General features: G+C 48.0%; 1 protein-coding gene across 1 annotated transcript; it reads right to left on the bottom strand.

Annotated features, from left to right (window-relative positions):
* Window positions 1–16855: 16855 nt before the first annotated feature.
* On the bottom strand, window positions 16856–21905 carry LOC142087795 (protein mono-ADP-ribosyltransferase PARP12-like). Its single transcript, XM_075162465.1, has 5 exons — window positions 21813–21905; window positions 20509–20584; window positions 19617–19747; window positions 17658–17809; window positions 16856–17225 (listed from the first exon to the last, which is right to left on the bottom strand). Exons 1-5 carry the CDS (start codon window positions 21899–21901, stop codon window positions 16945–16947), a joined length of 729 nt encoding a protein of 242 aa, XP_075018566.1. The 5' UTR covers window positions 21902–21905; the 3' UTR covers window positions 16856–16944.
* Window positions 21906–22327: the final 422 nt, after the last annotated feature.

A 22327-nucleotide genomic window follows, 5' to 3' on the forward strand; every position in this document is an offset into this window, starting at 1 on the left:
AATAAAACTCTGGCCTTCTCCATTTTGAATGAGAACATTGCAGTTATAAGAAGCCAAACAGTAAAGAAAACATTTCCCCAAATCATGTTGTTCTACCAACAGGGAGGGTATATACAACTCGAACTTCTAATGCCTGGGTTTGTTGTTTTTTTCCTAAAAAAGGTCATAGAATCTGATAGTTTTAGAAACGGCTTATGTAAAGCCAGGCTTACAAAACAAGATTTGTATGCACCCCGAATCTAAACCCCAGGTTTATAAAAGCCATCTTTATAATAAAAATCTTTTAGGTTGCTGGGCTTTCCTAATCAAAACATAAATTTCATATAAACCCCAGGTCTAATTCTACAGGGCCCCAACTTTTTTGTCATCCCCCCTCCCATTTTTGGGTTTGGTTATTTTTCCACCATAAATCAGAGAATCGAAGCAGTCCGCTCCTGAGGAATGTGTCTGAGCCCACGAGGGCTGGGATAGGGGGCTGCGCGGAGAGGGAGGCGGTTTGCCTTTTGCCAAGGGGGAACCACCCACACGCTGGGAGGACCGGATGGGGGCCCAGCCATTATCTGAACGGCTCCGCTGCCACCGGGGGAATGAAGTAAAGCGGATACAAACAACTGGAAATGCTGCCAAAGCATCGGGCTCCGAGTCCTCCGGAGCCCGCGGATGCTGTAATCCTTCATTGTCTGCTGAAATAGGTTCTCGATTTCCCTGTATTTGCTGTCATCGCGGCTGACTTCTACTAGCTGGAAAAAAGTTAACGCAACACAGACCAACGTGTTACAGCGCTTTCGGTTACACTTCCCCGGTCCCTCCCAAAGGACCTAGCCACCACCCACTGCGGGTGCGACCGTGGCCTGGAATTTTTCAGAGCCCTCTCTCACTTATTCATGGTCCTTTCCTCACTCTCACTCCTGTCCCGGTGTGCTCTAAAATCCTATTCTGAGAGCTTGTCCGTAAGGCAAAGGAGCTATTTTCTTCTGCCCAGAGAGCATCTGCAGTCCTAAGCATGCTAAAGCGAAGCTATGCAAAGACGCTGGGGGTTCAGAATAGGTGTTCAGCTGGAAAAGAGAAGGTGAAATTGTTATTCTATACCAAGTGCACACTTATCTTTCTTGTGCACTAACTCATCTCTATAGACAGGCCCTGATTTTACTGTGTGAGTCATCAAAGCAGCTTTATTTGTAACCACGCTGCCTGATGTTTCAAAAACACACAAGACCTAAATCTCATTATAGCAATACTAAATGAGCTGATGGTCCCCCTAACGCGCATGCTTTGATTTGAAATTCTAGAGCATGACTGAGTTTTAAAGGAGAAACAGTCCTGTGGATAAGGAGCTGGCTCAACCTCCAGATCATCAGCTGTCATCTAGGTCAAACGAAAAGCACAATGGATAAACCAACATTTCTGTGCACTGGCCATTTAGATGTACAATGCCATGGTGTGATATTGTGTCCCTTGCAAACCTCTTCTGCACAGCCATCCTTGTCTCTCTTGTAGCTGTACATTTTGGAGTGACACGTTTGCAAGCTGAAAAATAACAAAACCAGTTCCTGGACTCAGGCATGTATTTTAGATTTGCTTGATGCAAGCCATTACGGACTATAACTTTTCCCAAAGTAGTGAGCAGATGTGAACAGATATATGCCTCATATCCTATTTCAGGCAGTGCTGAACGGTCCCAGTCTGAAGGAAACATGACGTATGTGAACAGCATCCGATTGCCTGTGTAAAACAAGTGTGACCAAGGTTAACAAACTCAAGGGATTTCCACGAGACAGTCTCCTGGTCATGTTTCAGGGACTGCCTCAGAAAACCTTCTGTCTTTATATTCTATATAAACTCTTCTCTCTTACTAATGCAAGCTACAAGTAGAGAATGTCCGTGTATGTTCTAATGATGCTTGCAGCAAGATGCATCAGACAATGCTTTCAGCAAAGTGTTACCTTTTCCTTCCGTGCTTGGCTACATGCTTATAAACATGTCTAATAATATTGCGACCTAGTCCTGTCCAAAGAAAGCACAAACAGCTCTTCAAGCATGATCCCTGCATTACCTCTCCTTACCACCACCAGGCCATATTGGCCTCTTCTGGCAGTAAGCTACCAAAAAAAAAAAGTGCAGTGGCACAAACAGTTCACACAATGCCTGTCGAGAAGCTAAGAAAATATTAAAACTATCCTCTTCCTGAATTGCATGGCAGGACCACGAAATTCAACCCTTTGGGAGAGGAATCAGAGAAGAAAAAGCTCACCAAGACCACATCAGATTATCAACATCTGCCTTTTGCTCCAACCAGAACACCCACTTTCTTCCCTTTTCTCTTATTTCCCCAACTGCTACTGGACTCTACCCACCCCTGTTCCCACAACACTGCACAAGTTTCTCCTAACTGATGTCTCCACTCTTCCAATCCCACTCTTCCTCCTGCTCCAGACTACAGCATCCACAAATCAGGATGTCAGCCTTATTCCCTGAGCTTCCCAGCTCACTAGCAGGCTGTGTGGCAAACCAAAACTATGTTTTCCCCAGGCTACTTGGCTATGCATGCCTGAGTTGGACCTGCCGTTTCACATTGTTGCCAGTATCAGCCCTGACAGAAGAATATAAAACACCATCCTAGAAACTCCATTACGGTAGAGATTTTCTATCTCCATCAGATTTATTTGAACACTCCCAGCCCTGTAACTTCTCGTCAGCAGAAAGTGGGAAACTGCCCCGGCAGTCTCCAGGCCACTGGGATTTCTCCTCGGTGCGCTCCCCTTGCAGCATGCCTGCCAACGCTCTCAAACCCACCGCCCTGCCTACCTGCACGAAGCCTACCTCAGCAGATAAATGAGTCATCCTGAAGCAGGAGAGGACTCAATAAACACAATATTTTCCACACGAGCAGGATAATAATGACCATAACATCCCATACCTTTCCTTGTCCTGTTTCCTACTGCCACTCGTTGCAGCGCTAGGACTTCGGCAGATTTTTGTCACAGTCTGAGGATTCAGATTTCTCTGGACTGTTTCTTGAAAGAGAAGACAAATGCACCACGAATAAGAAAGGAGGTTTTTGCCATCTGGGAATGCTGCCCAGGAGAGCAGATGTCATTGTGCAACACAGTGGGATTAGCCTCGCTCGTGCTGCTCCTGCACCCAGCCCCTCCTCTGCTCCCTGCCATTTCTGCTTCAGGCATTTTGCTGTCAGTAAGAAGGGATCTGTGCAGACGTTTCCTGCTGTAGCAGCTGACTGAGGAGCTGATTGTCACCATCACACGATTTCACATTTTATTCCCTTCCCATAGATTCTGTCTGCAAAGCCCCAAAGACTTAGGGGGTTGCTGACCTGGCTTCCAACCAGCACTAGCTCCTCTTATGGTGTTGAAAGAGGAGACCCTCTCCTCTCTGACCTCACGGAGACAGCACAGGGCAAACACTCACAGGTGCTCAAAGTGCTGCCTGTGAATGTTTTGAGGACGTTTGTGGACATTTTTTTGACTGTGCCTCACTCCAAGTGGTCAAAGCCTGGTGATACCCAGCAAACTCTTCGTTCCATTTGTAGTAGTGTGATCTCTATCACAAAAACAGGCCTAATTGAACTACATAGTCCTTCTCTGGGGATCTAGACTCTGCCTTACTCATGCTACATCTTTTCTGTTTTCCACCGGTGTGACATAGTGCCTCGCATTGAGCTCCCCGTCCCAGGCACTCTCACTGTTTTGCTGTTGAGATGCTCGGGGTAATTCCTGCCGCTCCCCACAACCTGGCAGCTGGCGCTGCCCGCACCAGACCAGGCTCTGGTCGCTCAGCGAAGGACTATACCTCGGAGGCTGGGGAAGCCCAGAGCCTGCTGCGTGCAGACACCCCGAGAGCCTGGCAGCCTCTCCAGTGAATGCCGGATTCACCAGCCCCCACGCAGTGACGTGCCCGGATTGTGTTGGATGACTCAGACTCGGCTTTATCACTGGGGAAGACATAAGGATAAAAACTCCGCACACTCACTTACAAGAGCACAGTAATGGAGCGGAGCTGTGAGAAGATAAAACCCAGAAGGAGCTACCGAGGTGGTGCTCGGCCACCGTCTGAGTGCTAATTTGCTGGCCTGCTTCCAGCTCACTTGCCCTGCAGAGACCTTGAACAAACTTCTCTCTTTTTCCAGCTGTTGAAGAAGGCCACCAGAGAAGCCATGCTCTTTTTCCAGCCTCAGACAGGAGAAGGGGACATCCTACCTACCCCTTGCTCACTCAGACTGGTTTGGAAGATAATATATGGCAACGCACACCATCTTCTCTAGGCATAAGACATACACACTTTTAACATTTTAACCAAGGCTGCCTTCCACCGCTTACAGCCTCCTTCAAATACGATGTATCATGAGCAACCGTCACTGCACAGGATTTCTTTTTAAGCTCTGCACAGAATGTTTATATACCATAGAAATTCAAATACAGTTCACAATTAGCTTAAGCTGTGGTACCCCTGACCTTTCTTCTTCCCTGGTCCTCTCCCCCAAGGCAACAGCCACAGCAGTTCCAGGCTGGGGGGGGAGTTCTGCTTGGAAAAGCCCTGGCTGTACAGCACATTCACACCCAAGGAAAAGCAGAGTCACCAGCATGTCATGCTCACTGTGCACCACGGTAAACTGGATTCATATAGAAAGTCAAATTACAATGCATGCAACAACCACCTACGCTGTGTATGCACAAGAGGGACAACATATCCGTGATGAATTAGTCACTATCATTCCCTTCAACATACTTGCACCCTTATTTCAGCCCTTTATTTCCCAATTGTAAACACATAAAACAGGTTCCCATATTTACAGCCTTGGGTCAGCATGGTGTAACATCAAGGAGACAGAGACACTACTCTAAAATGTCTCTCTGTTCAGACCAGAGACACCCCCAGTTTTGATTAGTCTGCAAAAACTGCTTCCATTTTCTCTATTTTATGTTTCACTTCCTTCCCCTTCCCCTTCTTACTGTGCTAAGAGAGGCTGCTTGTACTCCATGAAATGTTCCCTCATTGCTCTCACATCCAAGCAGAAAAGGATTTTCAATGACATTTTGGAAAAGAAGCTGCATGACAGTTAGTTCCCCCATAAGTATGTCAAGAGGTAAGCACACAGATCTTTTACCTTTGAAATCTATCTCCTATTTCTGTGAACCAACTTGAAATTCAGAAGTGCACTGATGAATTTGAAACCAGGGCTCCACATCTGCAGAAGTTATAGGGGCAGCACGTTGTTCTGGATGCTACAAAGGAGAGGGATATTTGTTAGCAATGGGCTTTGGGCCACAGTGGTGTCGCACACTTTGCAGAGTTGGATTTAGCACCTATACAAGCCATGGGGAAAAGCCAGTGATTTAAACCGGTCAGGTCACAGACTCATCTCTGAGCTACAGCAGGGTCTCTCTGCTGCCTTTGCCAGTCCCTGCACCACTGCAGATCAGAGGGGCTCTCTCCTGTCCATCTCTTCTCTCTGTGTCCCCCACCGAGGACCGCTGGTGGCTGCAGTGCAGTCTGATCACCTGTGCACGTCACCTCTCTTCACCGCTCTTGAGCAGTTCCCCGCAGCGCTTCACCCTCCTCTGACTGCCCTGAGGGGAAGGAATAGATGCTCCCTGGAAGGAGGAGCTGTGATTCCAGGCTCCAGAGTTATTTCCAAAAGAGATTAAAGATGAGGATGGTTCCCAGGGGCCTTGATAGGAAAAGCAGGGACTTGTTTTTCAGCAGGAGTACACAAAAAGCAAACCCTTCTCACATACACAGAATTTTCAAATTAAAATGAGTTTTCAACAAATTCCCCAACCACCTGTAAAGGCAGCCTGTTTTCAGAGCTGGATTTCCTGGGAGCATTGAGGAAAATCAGCAAAAATTACAGAAATGTGTGAGGCATTGGGAGAATATCTGTGTCACATTTATTAAATAAAGCCAGCAGGTGCTAAATTCAAAGCAAGGAAAAGAAGAGCGTCCTTCAAGGAACATTCAGTTTAGCTGTGGGGATTCTTGTCACAAGATGTTGTGGATGCTAAAGTTTATACAGATTTAAAAAGTGATGGAATAATTACTGAAAGAAGAACGCATCCAGTGTTATTACATATATAGATACCAACTCTGATGCAGGAGATCCCCAAGCCAAAAACTGCTGGAGGCAGGGAGAGCATTTTGGGAAAGTATCGCTACACGCCTGCCTTGAGCTTACAATTTCCCTTGGGCACCTCTGTCATCCAGCAATGGGGATGGGCTCTGGAGCTCTTGTCCTGGCGCGCTGCAGCCTTTCCTACACTTTGGGGGAAGGAGACAGCAGGAAGGGAGTGACTGGCATAGGATGCTGGGCATGAGAGGGAGATGCTCACCTGCTTCCCATATTCAACTCAATGGTTGTGCCCATTCAGCCAATACCAGCAGCTTTCCATCCTGCCCATGGAGCGGGCATCAGTGATCAAAGATAGTGCAGAAATATGACCACGGGCAATAAAAAAGGCAGATCAGTTTCTGGCAGTCCCGAATTTGCAATAAGTCTGCAGCCCTTCAGTGTGCTCTGCAGCACTCCCTGTCCCTTACATCCTCCTCCAGCTCTTCCTGCTGTGGGACAAAACCTGCACTAATCTGCGCTTGGTGCTCAGCAGCTGCGATTAAACCGTGACTTTTTGGGGGAGGGGGAACTGGCCTGGTTGTGGTGCAGGTGCTCATGAAGAACAGGACCCAGCAGATCCTACAGGCTGCTGACAGTTAATGTGGGACTTGCGCGATACCTCCCAGCTCTCCCTCAGCCCTACACCTCACCACGACCACCCTCAGCTCCCCCACCGTCCTCTCACCATACCCCAATCCCGCATGCTCCTACACCGACCTCCCCTAGAGCAGCCTACGGCCCCCCGCACCCGGCCACCCCTCTCCGCAGAGGGGCTCCGGAGCCAGGCTGGCTCTCCCCGGGCCGCCCGGCCAGCGGGGGCTCCCGGCAGGCCCCCGGAGCTGGACGGGCACCGCCACCTAGGGACCTGGCGGCAGAAGGCTGCGGCACCCCGGCGCACCCCGCACCCCTCCCGCCCGCCGCCGGGGCCACCGGCAGATCTGGCTCCTCGGCTGCGTCCGCAGGTCCCTCCGGAGCACGGCTTGAAAGGCGGCATGAAGGCAGGCAGAATGAGAAGCGCCGGTTTTGGCGTCGGGGTACGTTGGCTGTGAGAAAAGGAGCGGCCTTGCAGCCTGCCTTGAACATCTCGTCCGCCTGGCACAGGCAGCAAAGCATGAAAGTTTGGGTAACGTCCTTTTTGGGGTATTCCTAATTTGTTTTTTCCCTTTTATCCTGTGCCATTTCCATTTTCAGTGTCAATCACAATGACTGCACACATGTCTGAAGACCTATCTGACAGCTGAAGAACAGCTTGTCACCTGGTTTTGCCCGGTTTCAAGGAGCATTTTTTTTCTTGGAGTTATCCTGACTAAAAGATCAAGAGGCCTGGCACAGCGTGGGTCCTGCGCCCCATCACATGGTGTGGTTATGCTCAGGGGCTCCCAAATCCACCCTCAGCTCCCACCCCTTCCTGCTCCCTCTGCTTAGCTGGGGCTGTATCCTTCCTCGCACCAACATCCTGGCACGTGTCCTTGAGCCTGCTCAGTGGAGGATCCCGTTCTTCCCATCCTCCCCTTCATGCTGCTGTAGCACTGACTGCTTACAGTCCACAAAATGCTTCGCACCCCTCTTGTGCCCCCGCCTGCAGGGCATGTTGCATTGCAGCGCCAGTCGCATCCCACCTGCATTAGACATCAAGCAAACAGATATTTCACCTTTGAAGTTGATCTCGTACTGGCAAGAACCTGCTTGAAACTGGAGAGTGCCTTTCTGGTCAGCCTGAAATGCCTTCTGCACCTGTGTAGAGGTTACAGTGGCAGCACAGTGGTTGGGAGACTAGAAAAAGGAGGGTAAACATACATCAGAAGAAAGTTTTGGCTTGAAGGGCCTGCAAAGGAGCATTTTATTTGCTAACCAGGGGTAATTGCCTATGACTTGGAGTTTCCTGGTGCAGAGCTGCCCCAGCCCTACCCCACCTCTCACCAGAAGCTGTTTGCTGGACTCTGCCCCCACTTGCTCCCAGCCACTGCTCCTTCCTCTTCACAGCATTCACGGACGAGGTCTGGCAGGGTAGCATATCCCCAGAACCCCATCCATCTCTGCAGGCTGTGGTGCTCACTGCCTTCTCCTCAGCCCTTCCACGTAGGATCGGAGAACATCACCACAACTCTTGAAACGCTCATGTTTTGCTATTGTTCCTTGTCAGCACATGGGATAGCTTTCTGGCACTCTCTTCTGCAGTGAGTTATTAGCATTTCCAAAAGAAAAAGAGCACTCTCCTCACAGATGCACACACAGCATAAAAATTGTTTAGATTAAAGCAATTTTGAGAGGCTCTGGTTTGGCCAAGAAAATAAACAGCGTTCAGACCTCGACCTCACAGGGTCCTGAGTGTTATAAGTAAAAATGTGACAGGCTGCTGAACACATCAAAACGCACGTGCGCCATGGGAGGCACTGAGGCAAGACCCAAGATGTGTGTGCAAGGCACTGCTGGTGAAGGACAAAAGAAATGGCAGCCCCTGAGGAGCGGCCGGCACACGGGCAGGGAGCAGAGAGGTGGTTACTGCCCTCTGCATCCCTGCCACTGGTTAGAGTCATCCAGCCAGTACCAGCGGTTTTCCCTACTGACCACGGGCAAGCACCAGCGTGTGACACACCAAGAAGAAAGATGTGGAGGTGGAAGGGAAAAGCATATCAGTGCCTGGTAGCTATGAAAATCTGTAACCTCCATTTTCACCTCTCCCATTCTCTGCGTCCACCTCCTCCTGCCAGTGCAGCTATTGCAGCGCCTTCCCACCGCCAGTCCGGGCAGGTCGCATGTGAGAGGACACCTCCAGTTTTGCTGCCCCTCACCTCAAGAGACCCAGAAAGGGGAGTTGTTCTTCATGGTGCTGATGACACAGGAGGGGAGAGATGGCAAACAGCCAAACGACGTGTGTGGCTGGACGTCTGAGTCATGTCACCTCGTGACAGGTGGAGTGGCCAAGACACAGTGCAACACACGACCCAGCACCCCGCGACCCCCTGCCCGCTGCCAGTGCACAGCACACCAGGGGCAATCCCAGTGCTGTGTCCAGGGCCTGTGGTGGCCATCAAGCTCTCCCACGGGGCTGGAAGTCAGGCCAGACCTGCTGCCCCCACCTCACAGACCAATGTTGTTCAGCACTGGGGCAGAAAGGATGGACCTGAGGGCCTCACTTCTCCAGCCACCACAGCCCTTTTCCCAGCGGACCTGGAAAGCTGGATGGGTACTGACAGCTAGTGACACGGCACATGTGAACTGAGCACCCCACACCTCTCCTCCAGCTGGCTCCCACCTCCACCAGCCTCATCGTTTGGCCAACGGCAGATTTTTCTTGTCATCTGCATGCTCAGATTTCTCTGGACCAAGACTTGAAAAAAAAACCATGAAGGCAGGCAGAAGTAGAGCAGCTATTCAAGAAATGCATAGCTCTACCACAGATCCCACTGCCGCGACACAATGCAGGCACCAGAAATCTGCAGCAATTCAAGAAAGATTGAAAAAATCCACAGGAGAAATCCAACAAGGGCCATTAAATACAAATATGTTATCCCAAGCTTAGGAAGTCCCGGAGTTGCACGTCACTGGCAGCGAGGGATGTATCACTACCTGCTGCTCCTCCTCCTCTTTTCCAGGGATCCAGCGCCTGCCGCTGCTGAAGGCAGGAGCCAGGCTAGCACGCTTTGGCATGTTCCTGTTCAGCCACTCCTATATAGAAGGGCATATGAAAAATTGCTAACAGCCATGCAATGCGTCACCTGTGGTCATCTCTCTGTCTCTCACACAGCTCTCCTCCTACACAGCCTCAGCAAATCCAGGTCTCCTCCGTAGCACTTCCTCTTTCACAACTCCTCCATTGCTCATGGTGCCACATGCATCATGACCTACATGTTAGTCTCAAACTATCCTCCTAATACTTTTCCTTTTTTTTTTTGTGTTGAATACCATGACTTTATTTTTCTAATCTTTTAACTATACGGGTCTCCAATAGCTCCAGCAATTAAATCACAGGGTCAGACAAAAGAATGGGAAATTTTATATATTTCATGCTCTGTCAGACACAAATAGCATCTCCTCTACTTCTCCAATTTACACAATTAATTTTCTAGAAAGTGCTTTTAAAGATGTACTTTCTCTCTGGCTAGGACAGACACTTCTGCTGGTCATGGGGCTACATGACGCATATTCAGGAGAGAAGCTGCACTACAGAGCTAGCAGCACATCTCATGGATTAAATAAATTATAAACAAGTAAGTATTCTACCTTTAAAGTTTATCTCATATTTCTGTGAATGAACTCGAAATTTCAGAGTGCCTTCCTGATCTGCCTGGAACACCTTCTCCACCTGGGCAGGTGTCACCTCAGCTGCAGACTAGGTTGAAGGCTACAGAAACAAAGGTAGTGACAGTGTCTGTTACAGGCAACTGGCTTTTAATGCGCTTTATAGGATCTATGTAAAGGTTTAGCATAACATCAAAACCGAAGTAGTTAGTAGTCAAAGTAGTGCTGCACCGTACTTTCGAGAAGCAGCTTTCAGAGTACAACTTTTTCAGCTTTCCAGTGAGTCATGACATTCCCTGCCCTCTCCCAAAATTTATATAATGTATATGTAATGTATGCGTGTGCATGTATACAGGCAAAATACCAGCCTCGACAAAGATTTTAGCTACTCCTAGGACAGACAACTGTGCTTGGAGGTGGCATTCAGAAGCTCCCCTGCGAGTATCAGTGACACTCCAAGGGTTGGCTAGCACTACGGGACTATGGAGAAGGCCTGTGTGCCACCTGACAGGCAGTCCTCGCAAAAACCCAGGCATTCAAAGCAGGACTTCTCCACTAGTGGCTGGGACTTGAAGCTGGGTTTCAGGGGTGCAGTGGGGTTTACCTGCTTCCCGTACTCGGTCCACCGCAGGGAATAGTCCAGCCAGTACCAGCGGGTTCCCATGCCGCCAAATGAGTGAGCATCAGGAATGATCAACAGTGCAGAACTGCCTCAAAAAAGATGAAATGGGAAAAAAAGGAAAAAAAAAAAAGAAAAGATGATCAGCTTCTGGCAGGTTGCTTAACCGTAGTCTTGAGAGGGAAACCCAAACTCAGCAGGAATTCCTGGACTGTTGTCATCATTTCACAGACCAGAAAATCACCTGGTTTCCAAATCCTTAGGGAAGAGAGCAAGTCCTAAAAGGTTTTTGGTTTCTTTTTTGCCTGTGCTTGAACCCAGACGGGCCATTTTTTGCCCGCTGAGTGTGCCAGCCCATGGTATATGCACTGAGCAGGTGCCTGACCCTGGTTACGTAGCAATAGTATTATTTCGTTGTTATTGATGTTTCACCTGTAGAAGTCAATACTTCTGAGTTTCCCTGGGTTCCCCAACAAAACCTCAGCAGATGTGGGAATAGATCACCTGGCTACCGACTCCATGGCCCTCATGCTGCCCACTGCAATAAGCTGCTTCCCGTGATGGGCAACAGCTTTCACAATCCTCAAGGACTCACAGAGTCGTTAGAGGATTCTGTTCATTTTTGTCTCAGTTGATAGCGTTTAAACAGAGAGGAGTCCTGCAAATGGCCTTCCCAGCTGCTACGTAATGAAGCTTTTGCTTTACTTACAAGTCCTGTTAGTTATGTTTCAGATTCAGGAAACTGCCCAGGCACCACATGTTAACAGGAGCAAGTAGAACTAGAAGTCGAGGGGAAAAAAAAAGAAAACAAAGCCAAAGCTTGATCTGGGAAAGAAAAGAAAAGCCGGTGAGCAGGACACATCATGGAGTTACTCAGACTATACAGAAATAGCAGCAGCTGGAGGAGGTCCTGATGGGAAAAACGTATTTTTGATAGTGCTGTCACAAAGTTTAGGTTTGATTAGTAGCCTACAGTTTCACGCAGTGAAACTAATCACGTCTCACACCACACTAACGTAGTGTGTAAAGAGATGTAAAGAGTGTGTACAGAAATGTAAAGAGGCCATTCTGTTAGTAAGGAATTTGAGTTGCTCAGTCAAAAAAAATCCAAAAAAGAGAGGCATTTTTTAAGACATTGTGATGGATGCGAGGACTTTCAGTCAAATAAGTTCTGTGAAGGGAGACGTTGTTTAATGATTAATATGAGGTCAGATTGTATGAAGATCCAAGAGGAAAAAGGATGTGAAGACTCTTAGAAGAACCTGCGTGAGCTGAGGCAAAATGAAGGTCAGCTGGCCTTCAGAACAGAAGAACAGATCACCGCTTCAGACGGATGCCGCCGAGTATAGGTAAAAAAATCATAAAACTACAGGAACTTTCAAAAGGAAAACAAACTGGAAGATGCAAGGGGCTAGCTGCAAAATGCAGTCAGAAAGAGTCTGCAAGAAGCAAGAGTGAAAGAGTGTACAAGGTGTTAAAGAAAGCAGAGACCAATGCAACTTCTAACAGCCCCTTTGGACTTAGTAAAGGGAAAACCATTTTGAAAAAAAAATAATTAAGGAGACCAAAGCTGAAGATACAGCCCAAGAAAAATGATTCAGAGAACACACAGTGAAATAAAGCTTCTGTTTGGGAATGGGTAAAGACACAGCTTCCTCCAGTGGCGGGGATATCATGTGTAGACACTTCCCCAATATTTACTGGTTGAGCACTGGCGCGCCGATTAATGGGTCCTCTGACATTGCAGTAAAGCATCTGGAAGGAAAATCTAAGCTTATTAAGAACAGATGGATGAGAACCAGGTCAGCCTTTCCTATTGCTCCTATTTGTAAGTTAGATGTAAAAGTAATCTTGGAAAGACAGTTTGAGTTGTTTTGGGAAATAGTGTCTAGGACTCAACATGCCAGACAATAGGCCTCATCAAAAGAAACAGGACTGCAAAAGAACAGGAACAATTACAAAAAGTTGTTCCCCAAGCAGTGGAAGTCCAATTCCTACAGATACATCTCCTGCAGCCCGTAGCTGAGGACCCCTGCCCTCCCCCAAACCCTCAGCCCCCAATCATTACCACAGCTACAGGTTGGTTCGGGATTGTTATTCCCTCGATCCAGAAACAGTCTTGTTAAATAATGCAATTATTGAGCATGTCATGCCAAGAACAATATCTGTGTTTTCTTCACTTAGCACCCATACAGTGGTAGTGCCAGGTTATGGGGCTCAGGTTGGTTATTAGGAGTTTAAACATTTTGGAAAATAACATGCCATTCAGCATGTTCAATCAAGCATTAAGTTTCTGCAGTTTAATCATCCTGTAATAAATTCTGTCAAAATTGTTAAAAGGGATTCTTAAAAATGCTGAAAACTCAAATTTGGCACCAGTAAATTAAAAGAAAGTCTGAAAACTTGCTGAGGTGTTTTTTAATAGAAAGCCTAGAACAGGTGCATGAATATGTAACAAACAGTGTTAAAACCAGGGACACTCTGAAGTCCTAAGAGCACCACAAGCAAATCCATTAGAAATGCATTACATTGAAAAGATCACTTGAGCTAACAGCTTTTTATTTGGGGATTCTTGCGGAGGCAGCTGGCCTCGCAGCAGAGCCCTCTCCCTCTGGTCTCCTGCAGCTGCCACGCTCCGAAGAAACCTCCCCATGGCGGTGCAGATGAAGTCCCTCACAGCACCCTCCTAACAGGAAACATATTCAAAAGGTGGAGAATTAATTAGCCAAGATACCACCTGATCATTTCATCTCATGTTGAGGGCAGCTTTGCTCCCGACCCTTGGGCAGAAGGAGCTCAGTGAACCATGGAGGCTCCAGGACAAGCCCACCCCAACACCTGCCCGGCTGGCAGGGAAGGCAGCAAACGCCACAGAAATCAGTTTGGCTACTCATAGCGTTCCTCAGGTCAGACCTTTTCCACCACCATCTCCGTGACTCTGAAACTGAAACAGTTAGAAGTCATTTAACCCGTTCTCAACAAGGTAGGGAACTCTTCAAACACTTTTTTTCCGGGGAAAAAAAAAATTAAAAGCCCACAGATCAGATCCACACTTAGTGCCTGCCAACAATTGCACGTGTTGCTGCCGATTTGCAAGTATTTCTCCTCTAAAGGGGTGCTGAGAAATGCTTTCTGCTAAGTACTTTGGAGGCACCCACGTACTCCAGAGGTAGGAGGAGGTTCAGATCTGGAGGAAGTTTTAGTGCATTAATAATACCTAACAAAACTCCCATGAAGAAGTATTCACAGATTAAGTTGCTTTTCACTAGTGGTTTCTGCTTTCAGTGCCTCACTGACCAAAATATTCCCAAATCTTTTACCATTCAAAGCCCTGCTTGGGCTAGAGGCTCAGTATCATCTTATGCCAGTCAAAATCTATACTGCAGCTCCCCGTCTTCCTTATCAGTGTTGGCACAAGCAGAACTGGTTACTGTTCTTGCTGAACACCATATTTGGGGTTTGGGTTTTGTGGGGGTTTTGGCTAGGTCAGTTTTCAAGCAGGTGAATGCTCTGCATCTGATCCTCCCCACCCCAGTACAGTCACTGGTATTGGCATAGGGAAAACAGGAGCAGCACACACCTGGAGGTGGGACTGCTCCTTTTGGCAGTGACACAAAGTGAGGGTTGCAGAGAGTGACCCTGAAATAGTGCGGGTTCCTCAAGGAGCGCTTGCGCTTCAGATCTGGTACTCCAACACCTACAAAGCCCACAGCAGCTCCACCTCAGCAGTCCCACACCACAGCGCACCGTTGCAGCTGCACACACCGGCTCCCTGCCCGATCTTCTCAACATAATATCCGGCCCCTAATTGTGGAAGGTTGTGTGAACTCTCCCTGCAGCCAGAAATCATTTTTACTTATTGGAAAATCTCCTTTTCTTCCAAACTCTGCATGTTTGCACCTGTCCCCTCTGCCTGGTTTCCGCTTTTTCAGACCACCAAAAACCCCTTTTCTGGTGACTGGCCTGCCCCTCAGCAGGCTCTCGCTTACCTTCTCCTGCCCCCGAGGAGGTTGGCAATCACATCCTGAAGCCCACCTTGCTGGAAACAGCTTTCTCCCACACGATGGATGGTTTCTTCTGTCATGAAGGGGAAGAACAGGGGAAGATGGTTTGTACAAGGGCATCATTCCCTCTAATAGCAAAACTCTTCCCAAACCCTCCATCTCCCAGCCCCTGTCCTGCCCAAAGGCACACATGCAACCCCCCCATAAGCTGATGAAACCCCCAGAGCAAATTTACGCAGTGTTGCAAGGACCCAGGCAGGGTGACAACTGGAAATGGCTATTATTCAGCCCCTTCCCATCCTCACGAGTCCGCAGCTTGGAGGCAGCAAGGGGACAGTGATTGTGGGATGAAGGCTGCCCGTGCACGGCACCCACTGGGTGCCACAGCCAGGCAGCAAGTCCATAAATTGAAAAAGATCCTATATAATCCCATTTATTTGTAAAATCAACAGCTTAAAACAGAATGATAGCAGAGGAAAGCAATTAACTGTTGCACACCACTTTCCTTATTGAGAAAGGTATGTGGCAGATAATTTGCTGCCATTGGTTTTTTGGTTTTTTAATCAAAAGATGTTATATATTCAGGAAAAAGTCCATTTAAGTAACTGCACAGAAAGCCCTCTGCTCACCTGACAAGGCGGCTGACAAGATTAGATCACTAATTTGCAAAAGAACAACCTTTAGGCTCCAGCTTCCTGCAAGAAGAGATGGGACATGGAAGTGCATTAAATATGGCAGCTCAGGGACTCATTGCAGTCAGCTGCATTTCTGACATTCTCTAAGGACGCTGATTGTGCCTGAAGATAGCAGGCTTTAGGAAAGCTGATGAGATCCTACACACATCCATACTCTTGGTTCCTCCCACTCATGGCATGGACAACTGAGCCACTTATGACTCCTTTGCTGAATTACAACAGTTTATACAGAAAGACTGTTTTAAAATAAACCAAAACATAAATGTTATCCCACCAGCCACCAAGTTTCAAGTACTATGTCCATCACCCAAGCTTTCCCTCATCCACCCCAGTCGGAGCACAGACTGCTGGGGCACTTCTCAATCGCCCGGCGAAGTGCCAGGCAGCAGCAGGACAATTCAAAATAGCTGGCACCAACTTCAGTCTGCAGGGTGGGAAGGGGGGTGGCTGTGCCAGCGGCCACCCCTCACAAAGCCCCTTTGCCTCGCCGCTCACTGCTGCAAGCACTGGCTCTGCAGCCCCGGTGGGACGCTGCCGTGTGCCGTTATTCAGCTCACCATGGACTTCCTCGCTGTTAATGTCATGGCGTGGTGGGGTCTAACTTCAGCAGCTGCAATATCCCTGATTCTCTTGACCTAAACCCAGTGGGGACAGAGCAAGGACAGGGCGTCACGAGGACAGGCAGACTTGAGGTAGAAGAACAGGGTAAGAAGACCTGTCAGCGGCGCGACCAGGAAACAAAGCAAAGTTCATTGCCAGCATTAATTACAAAGCCTCCAGGATGCGGGAGCTTCCTGCCGTTTACTGGAAGGACAGGCCATGATTCCTCTCTTGTGCACCATGATGTAGGTACTTTAACTTTTCCTCCTTCTGCATTCCCCACCCTGTCTCCCTTTGGCATATCAGCACCATCACAGGCAGGAATAATCCCTAAGTGTCTGTATCAGTGGATCAAGTTAACTGTATAATCAGTGGTGCCGCTTTCAGCAGCAGAAGGTGTCACTGCATCAGGGTATGCAAGGCAGGTATGCCCCCATCCCAGGCTAGAGATAAGGTGGAGGTTAAAGTTCGGCACTTTCTGCTGTCAAAAGGATAGCCCCTACCAAAAAACTATGCCCCAAAATCCTTTAAGGGATTTATATTGGTTATTGCATTACAAAATGTTCTAAAGCTACTACTAAAATTGAACAAACATTAAAAAAAAAGGTGTACTAAAATGTAATTTATTCAGTGTAAATTCAAAGGAGATTCCACCATTCGTTACAGGACCGTGCACTGGGCCTCGCTGCTGTACTCCAAGATATAGGCAGGGTAAATCTGGTGCTTCTCAAAGATGACAAAGATGGAAGGGTCTGTTGGGTCATCCACGCAGCTGTCATAAAGTCTGTTTGAATTGCTGGCTCTGGGTGGAGGGCGACGGTATTCGGGTTTTCCCTGAACAAAGTCTCCAACAAGAACATGAGCTACAAACATGCTGTAGCGACCATTGCGAGAGGAACAGTACCCGTGAGAATAGCTGGCGTCTCTGGCAAAGTAGCTTCCTAGGGACCAGAAAAAGCCACAGGTAAGACAATACATCGACCAAGGAACAAACATCTCCTATCGGCACTTTGGCAGCCCCAGGTAGCTCTATGCACATCCTCGCCAGGTGTTTCCACATCAGCTTATTTTAAAGCATCGACTTTAGACTCTAGCCACATTTTGCCATCAACCTCCCAGCCCCGCCTGTCCAAGAGCTTTGCTGAACAGCAGGTACCTGAGGCAAAAAGGGGTGGTTTTAGCCCCTTCTGAAAGGGGATTGCTGCTGCTGCTGCTGCTGCCTGCAGCGATGCAGATGCACACAGGTGAGAGTGCCCTAACGGCAGGAGTGCGGGGGTCAGGGACAATCAGTCACCTTGCACCACCCACCAGCCTGGCCGGGGTCTGCAGCCCGTGCTGCTGTGGCCCCTGAACCCACACTTCCGCACTTGTACCTTTTCCATACATTGTCCCATGAGTCCCACAGATCCTCCAGTCGAAGTTCTGCTCACAGATGGCAGGCATATGGGACAGATTCGTCCCGTGGAACAGGAGCCGCTCATCCACGCATTTCGATTTATTGAGCTTCTTCATCTGCTCTTTTTGCCTAGGGACAACAAAAAAAAAAGAATGACATTACCCTGGTTCAAACAAGGACGATTTCCCAACTCAACTCCTCCTACTTTTGGGTCATGGAGGAACAGTGACACAAACCACTCTCAGTGGGGTTACTGCCTGCTTTGCACTTCTCTTGGTACCCTGCTGCACAGCTGGCTCCTTCCAGCAAAACAAAAAGTTCTCAGCATCGCTATGGACTGTGTCACCCACAACTTCATACCACATTAGAGAGTAGGGAGACAAACATCTCTTGACTGGGAATTGGTCAGTTCCCAGGTTATATAAATCCTGAATGCATAAATATGGTTATAAAACTGAGCATGAAGCCACAGTGAAGATTGTATAATTTCTACCCCTATCTTTACCACATAAAAAGTTCCTTTTTTTTTTTTAAACTCCTATGTGGAAGAGACTAAAACAAAAAGAATAAATTTGAGATACCACAGCTCAATCATGGTGAAGGAAAAGAACTTTCTTTTTGAATAACACTAGCAAGAACCCCACACACAAAATGTTAGGTTATACGATAAAAAGCTCATTTCTACAGGCACAAAAGAGCACAGAGACAACCCCAGTAACGCGATCACAGAGAGAGGAGCCCCAGCCCCAGCCCCTCCCAGGGCTGCCCCAGAGGAGCCTCAGCCCCAGGGACCAGGGGGACACCCAGCACCGTGAGCAATGGAAAGGGTCCAGAGCAGCGCACAGACATAAGGAGGGTACTGCCTATGAGAGTATGGGACTTGTTATGGGACAGCGGGGAAGAGCATTTGGGGATTGCACAAGAGTTATAATGGGATGTTTAACAGAGGAACTGTAGGTGGGAGCAGGGAGGGATCAAGATGGTCTGCGGAGGAACATGGGAAAATAGATGGATAAGGGGGTAAAAAGGGCTGGTTGTGTATAAACAGGCAACTGTCTGGTCAGTAGGCTTGTCTGGCCATGCCCTGTCCCTGATCAGCGCAGTCTGCCCTACCTTCTCATTAAACTCCATTTCTAACTCTTACCTGGGTGATAGACTCTCCAGTCTGTGTGCATGCAGGTGTGTGGGGGTCTGGGTGCAGCACCTGGAGTGGGACCTTGGGTCACAGGAGCTGCATGTCCACAGCACCAGCAACTGCAGCAAGCGAGGGGGTGTGTGTCAGTGTGTGATCACTAGCCAATATCAAGCTGGACAGCCAGTGAGGAGGGTAGCTGGCCTGGGAACCAGGTTTCGGAACAGTCATAAGTCTGGGCCAGATGCTGGAGAGACCAGAAGGTCTGAGCTTGCTTACTGGAGGGACTAGGAGGTCCAGGCCAACTACTGAAGACACCATGAAGTCTACAGAGACCCATTTGCATGTGTGTGTGTCTATGCAGAACGTAACTGGAGACGAGAGGACCCAGGGGCCAGCACATGGGTAGGCCGAGTGTCTAAAACCAGCTCCTGAAGGGACCCATACCTGAACGTGTGTTCCAGTAACAGGCTTTCATCCCGATCAGCCAGAGGAAAGGAACAGGATGAGGCCGTTGGTGCTGTTTATGATTGCATGAGTGCTGTGCTGTCTGTGTTGGTTTTTGTGGCCAGCTGTGTGCATATTCATACGTTTTGTGTGTACGCGTGTGTTTGTGCGTGTGCACCTACTGGGAACACTGCTGAACCTCGCTACCAGCCGGACCCAGGCACACAGATACGTGGCAGTCTCACCTCTGCTGGGCTGCTGGATTTGGCAACTCCTCATGCAGACTGTGGAGGACAATAGATCAGGAAAACCAGTCTTCTGCTACCATCAAGATAATGAAATAAAATAGATACAAACCACTGAAAAAGTTGCCAAAGTGTTGGGTTCTGGATCCTCTGTAGTTGGTGGATGCAGTAATCTTTCATTGTCTTCTCAAACAGCCTCTTAATTTTCCCATATTCACGGGAAGCATAACTGAGCTGTACCAACTGAAAATTTTAAAAACAGCAGAAATAAGGTATTACTGATAGTAACAACTCCCAGTCCTTCCAAAGGACTCATCAATCTCCTCACATCAGCGGAAAAGCCCTGCCATTAAAATCACAAGCTTCTCTGTCTTTCCAGTTAATGATCCTCTTCCCCACCTTCACCTCCACTCCCCATGCTGGAAGTGCAGGCACTGACTGAGGAAAATGAGTGCAATCCCACGCGAACTTCCTTCAGTGGACACACCTCCGCATCTAGATTATTTTTACTTCAGAGTAACCCAAAGATGAAATGCATAGCAGTATTCCGGCTGGAGAAGAGTGAATATCCGTTTCACCTTAATTTGATACCCAGGCTCCTTCTAGCTCCTTCCCTACAGGGCTAAGCCCTAGTTTTACCACGGCAAATAACATTTTGCCTCAAATCAACGGAGGAAATACTACAACACCCCCTTAAGGTGTAATTCATCCAGTTTATCAGAGGAGCAGTGCCTTGGGAGAGTGCAAAGGACAGGTCAGACCAGTAATGGCCAAAAGGGCCTTTCTTATCCTGCGTGGCGTATGTAGGGGGGCTCAGAGAGCCTCCCAGGAGACACAGGTCTATTCTGAATGTGAAACTGTCAGTCTTGTTTCACCTCATAGTTGCTTATTTTATAAGATGTATTTAAAAGCTGGGAACATCTCAAGTGCCTTGGGTCATGTTCTCAGAAAAATCAGTATAGGACACAGTTCGCCCTACCCATTGGAGAGCTGGAAAGACCTACCTTGAACCCGATATCAGGCAGTGCAGATTGGTCCCATTGTGGAGGACAGACAGACCGTGACAGAGTCATGTTTTGGCTGCAGAGAAGAAAAAGTTGCAAATCAGTCCATGATACTCCTAACCAAATCCCCTTTCCAGAGGATCCAGCCGCTGGCTCTACGGCAGCCTTTGGGTATCCCTGGATACCCAAAAAAGGATTTTTGTTTTACTTCCCACATAACCATTATCCCTTTCTCCAGTTTAGATTTCCACACACATCTTAGTGGCACTAATACTTCTCTTGGCAGGTGAAGACACTGGTAGGAGAGCTTCAAATGGGAAGTAACATGCTCCTGGCTGGGTGTTTTATACAACTGCTCCCAGCTAGCCCTCCATGTGTGCTGCTTGAACCTCTAGGAAACTGGAGCGTGAGCCCTCTCCCTCCATGTGGCTACCCATCTCTAAATCGCTGGCCAGACGGGTGGCCTGCCCCTACCCGTCCCCAGGACCAAGCCCGTCAGGAGGCTGTGGGTGGACAGTTGTGCCCTGCAGGCACTACTGCACCAGTCAGCGCTTAAGAACTTCCAGCACTAATGCCCTCCTGGCATGCATGTTTTAACCCAGGCAATAGAAGCATCAGCATCCATTCAGGAGCTACAGTTTGTTTTCTTTTTGAATAAACCCACCCTTGGTTGAACCAACCCTTAAATTGAACCCTTGGCCTCAAATGCACTGTGAGTTTCTGAAGCAAAGGCAGTTCTTTTTAAAGTAAAGCTATAGCAGAACTAACTTTGTTGTCATGCTCAAATTCTGTCAAGCTGAACTTCCTTTAAAAAAGCCGTAAGATAGGGTATCCCAAATAAGTGCATTCAGTTCACTTCATTTAGAGGGATTTGCTTCTGTTTTATTTTATCCTCAGCTTTCCAGGGGATGCCATCTATCTGCTCCACAGTTCCTGGGACTGGCAGTCCCTTGCTCCTACTCTGTGCACAGTTTATTTAGTATTGTTGGGGCATAAATCAAGGAATAAAAATTCCTGGCACAGTTGTGTCAGCCCTATGTGGCCTTGCTCTCACATAGAGAACAAATCTACTCTAGGGGTCTCTCACAGCTGCCAGAGACTGCCACCAAACATCCCTCCAGCATGCTTCACAGAAGTGTTGCGTAATTTACAAATACTGTCAGCGCAAAATTTGCCATTAAGCCAGTCAGCAAAAGGTATCTAAAAATTAAGAAATCTGAAATGGAATTCAGGTAGGAGGAACTTCTTAGCAGAAAGGTGCTGTCATCTAGAGACATTATATTAAACAATGAATGTAATATTACCTTCTGTCTTGTCCACCTTGAGAGGACAGAAATTTTGGCAGTCGGGCAACTTTTCTTTGAGTTTCATAGATCAAATTTGTTTGGACCATGTCTTGAAAGAAGAACACAATGACTCAATAATTAGGCAATTTATTGTCCAGGGACATGCTCTTATGTGTTTAGAAAAAATAAAAAAGCAGGTAGCCCTGAATACTGCGTGGTGGTGCTCTCTTTATCACACCCACCCCACCTCATACTTCAAAACCATTCCCACTTGCGCTGCTTCTGCTTGGAGATCAGCAAGGTCAACCACCTGCTAGCATAGGTTGTGAAGCTCAAAGGCAACCAACCACCAACTGCACCTGCACATGCATTCACATCCAGGCTGTCAGCCAGAGAAAACCACGTCTGATGTCAGGCCTACAGGAGGGAAGAGTTTTCAACATGATGGAGGCCATAAATCTAGCTTTCCCGGCAGCGCGGGATTGTTACACGGTGCTAGGAGGAAAGTCTGCCCTCTCTTCTCAGTCCTGTAA

The sequence above is a fragment of the Calonectris borealis genome, chromosome 1 (genome assembly GCF_964195595.1).
Source record: "Calonectris borealis chromosome 1, bCalBor7.hap1.2, whole genome shotgun sequence".
Classification (NCBI taxonomy): domain Eukaryota; kingdom Metazoa; phylum Chordata; class Aves; order Procellariiformes; family Procellariidae; genus Calonectris; species Calonectris borealis.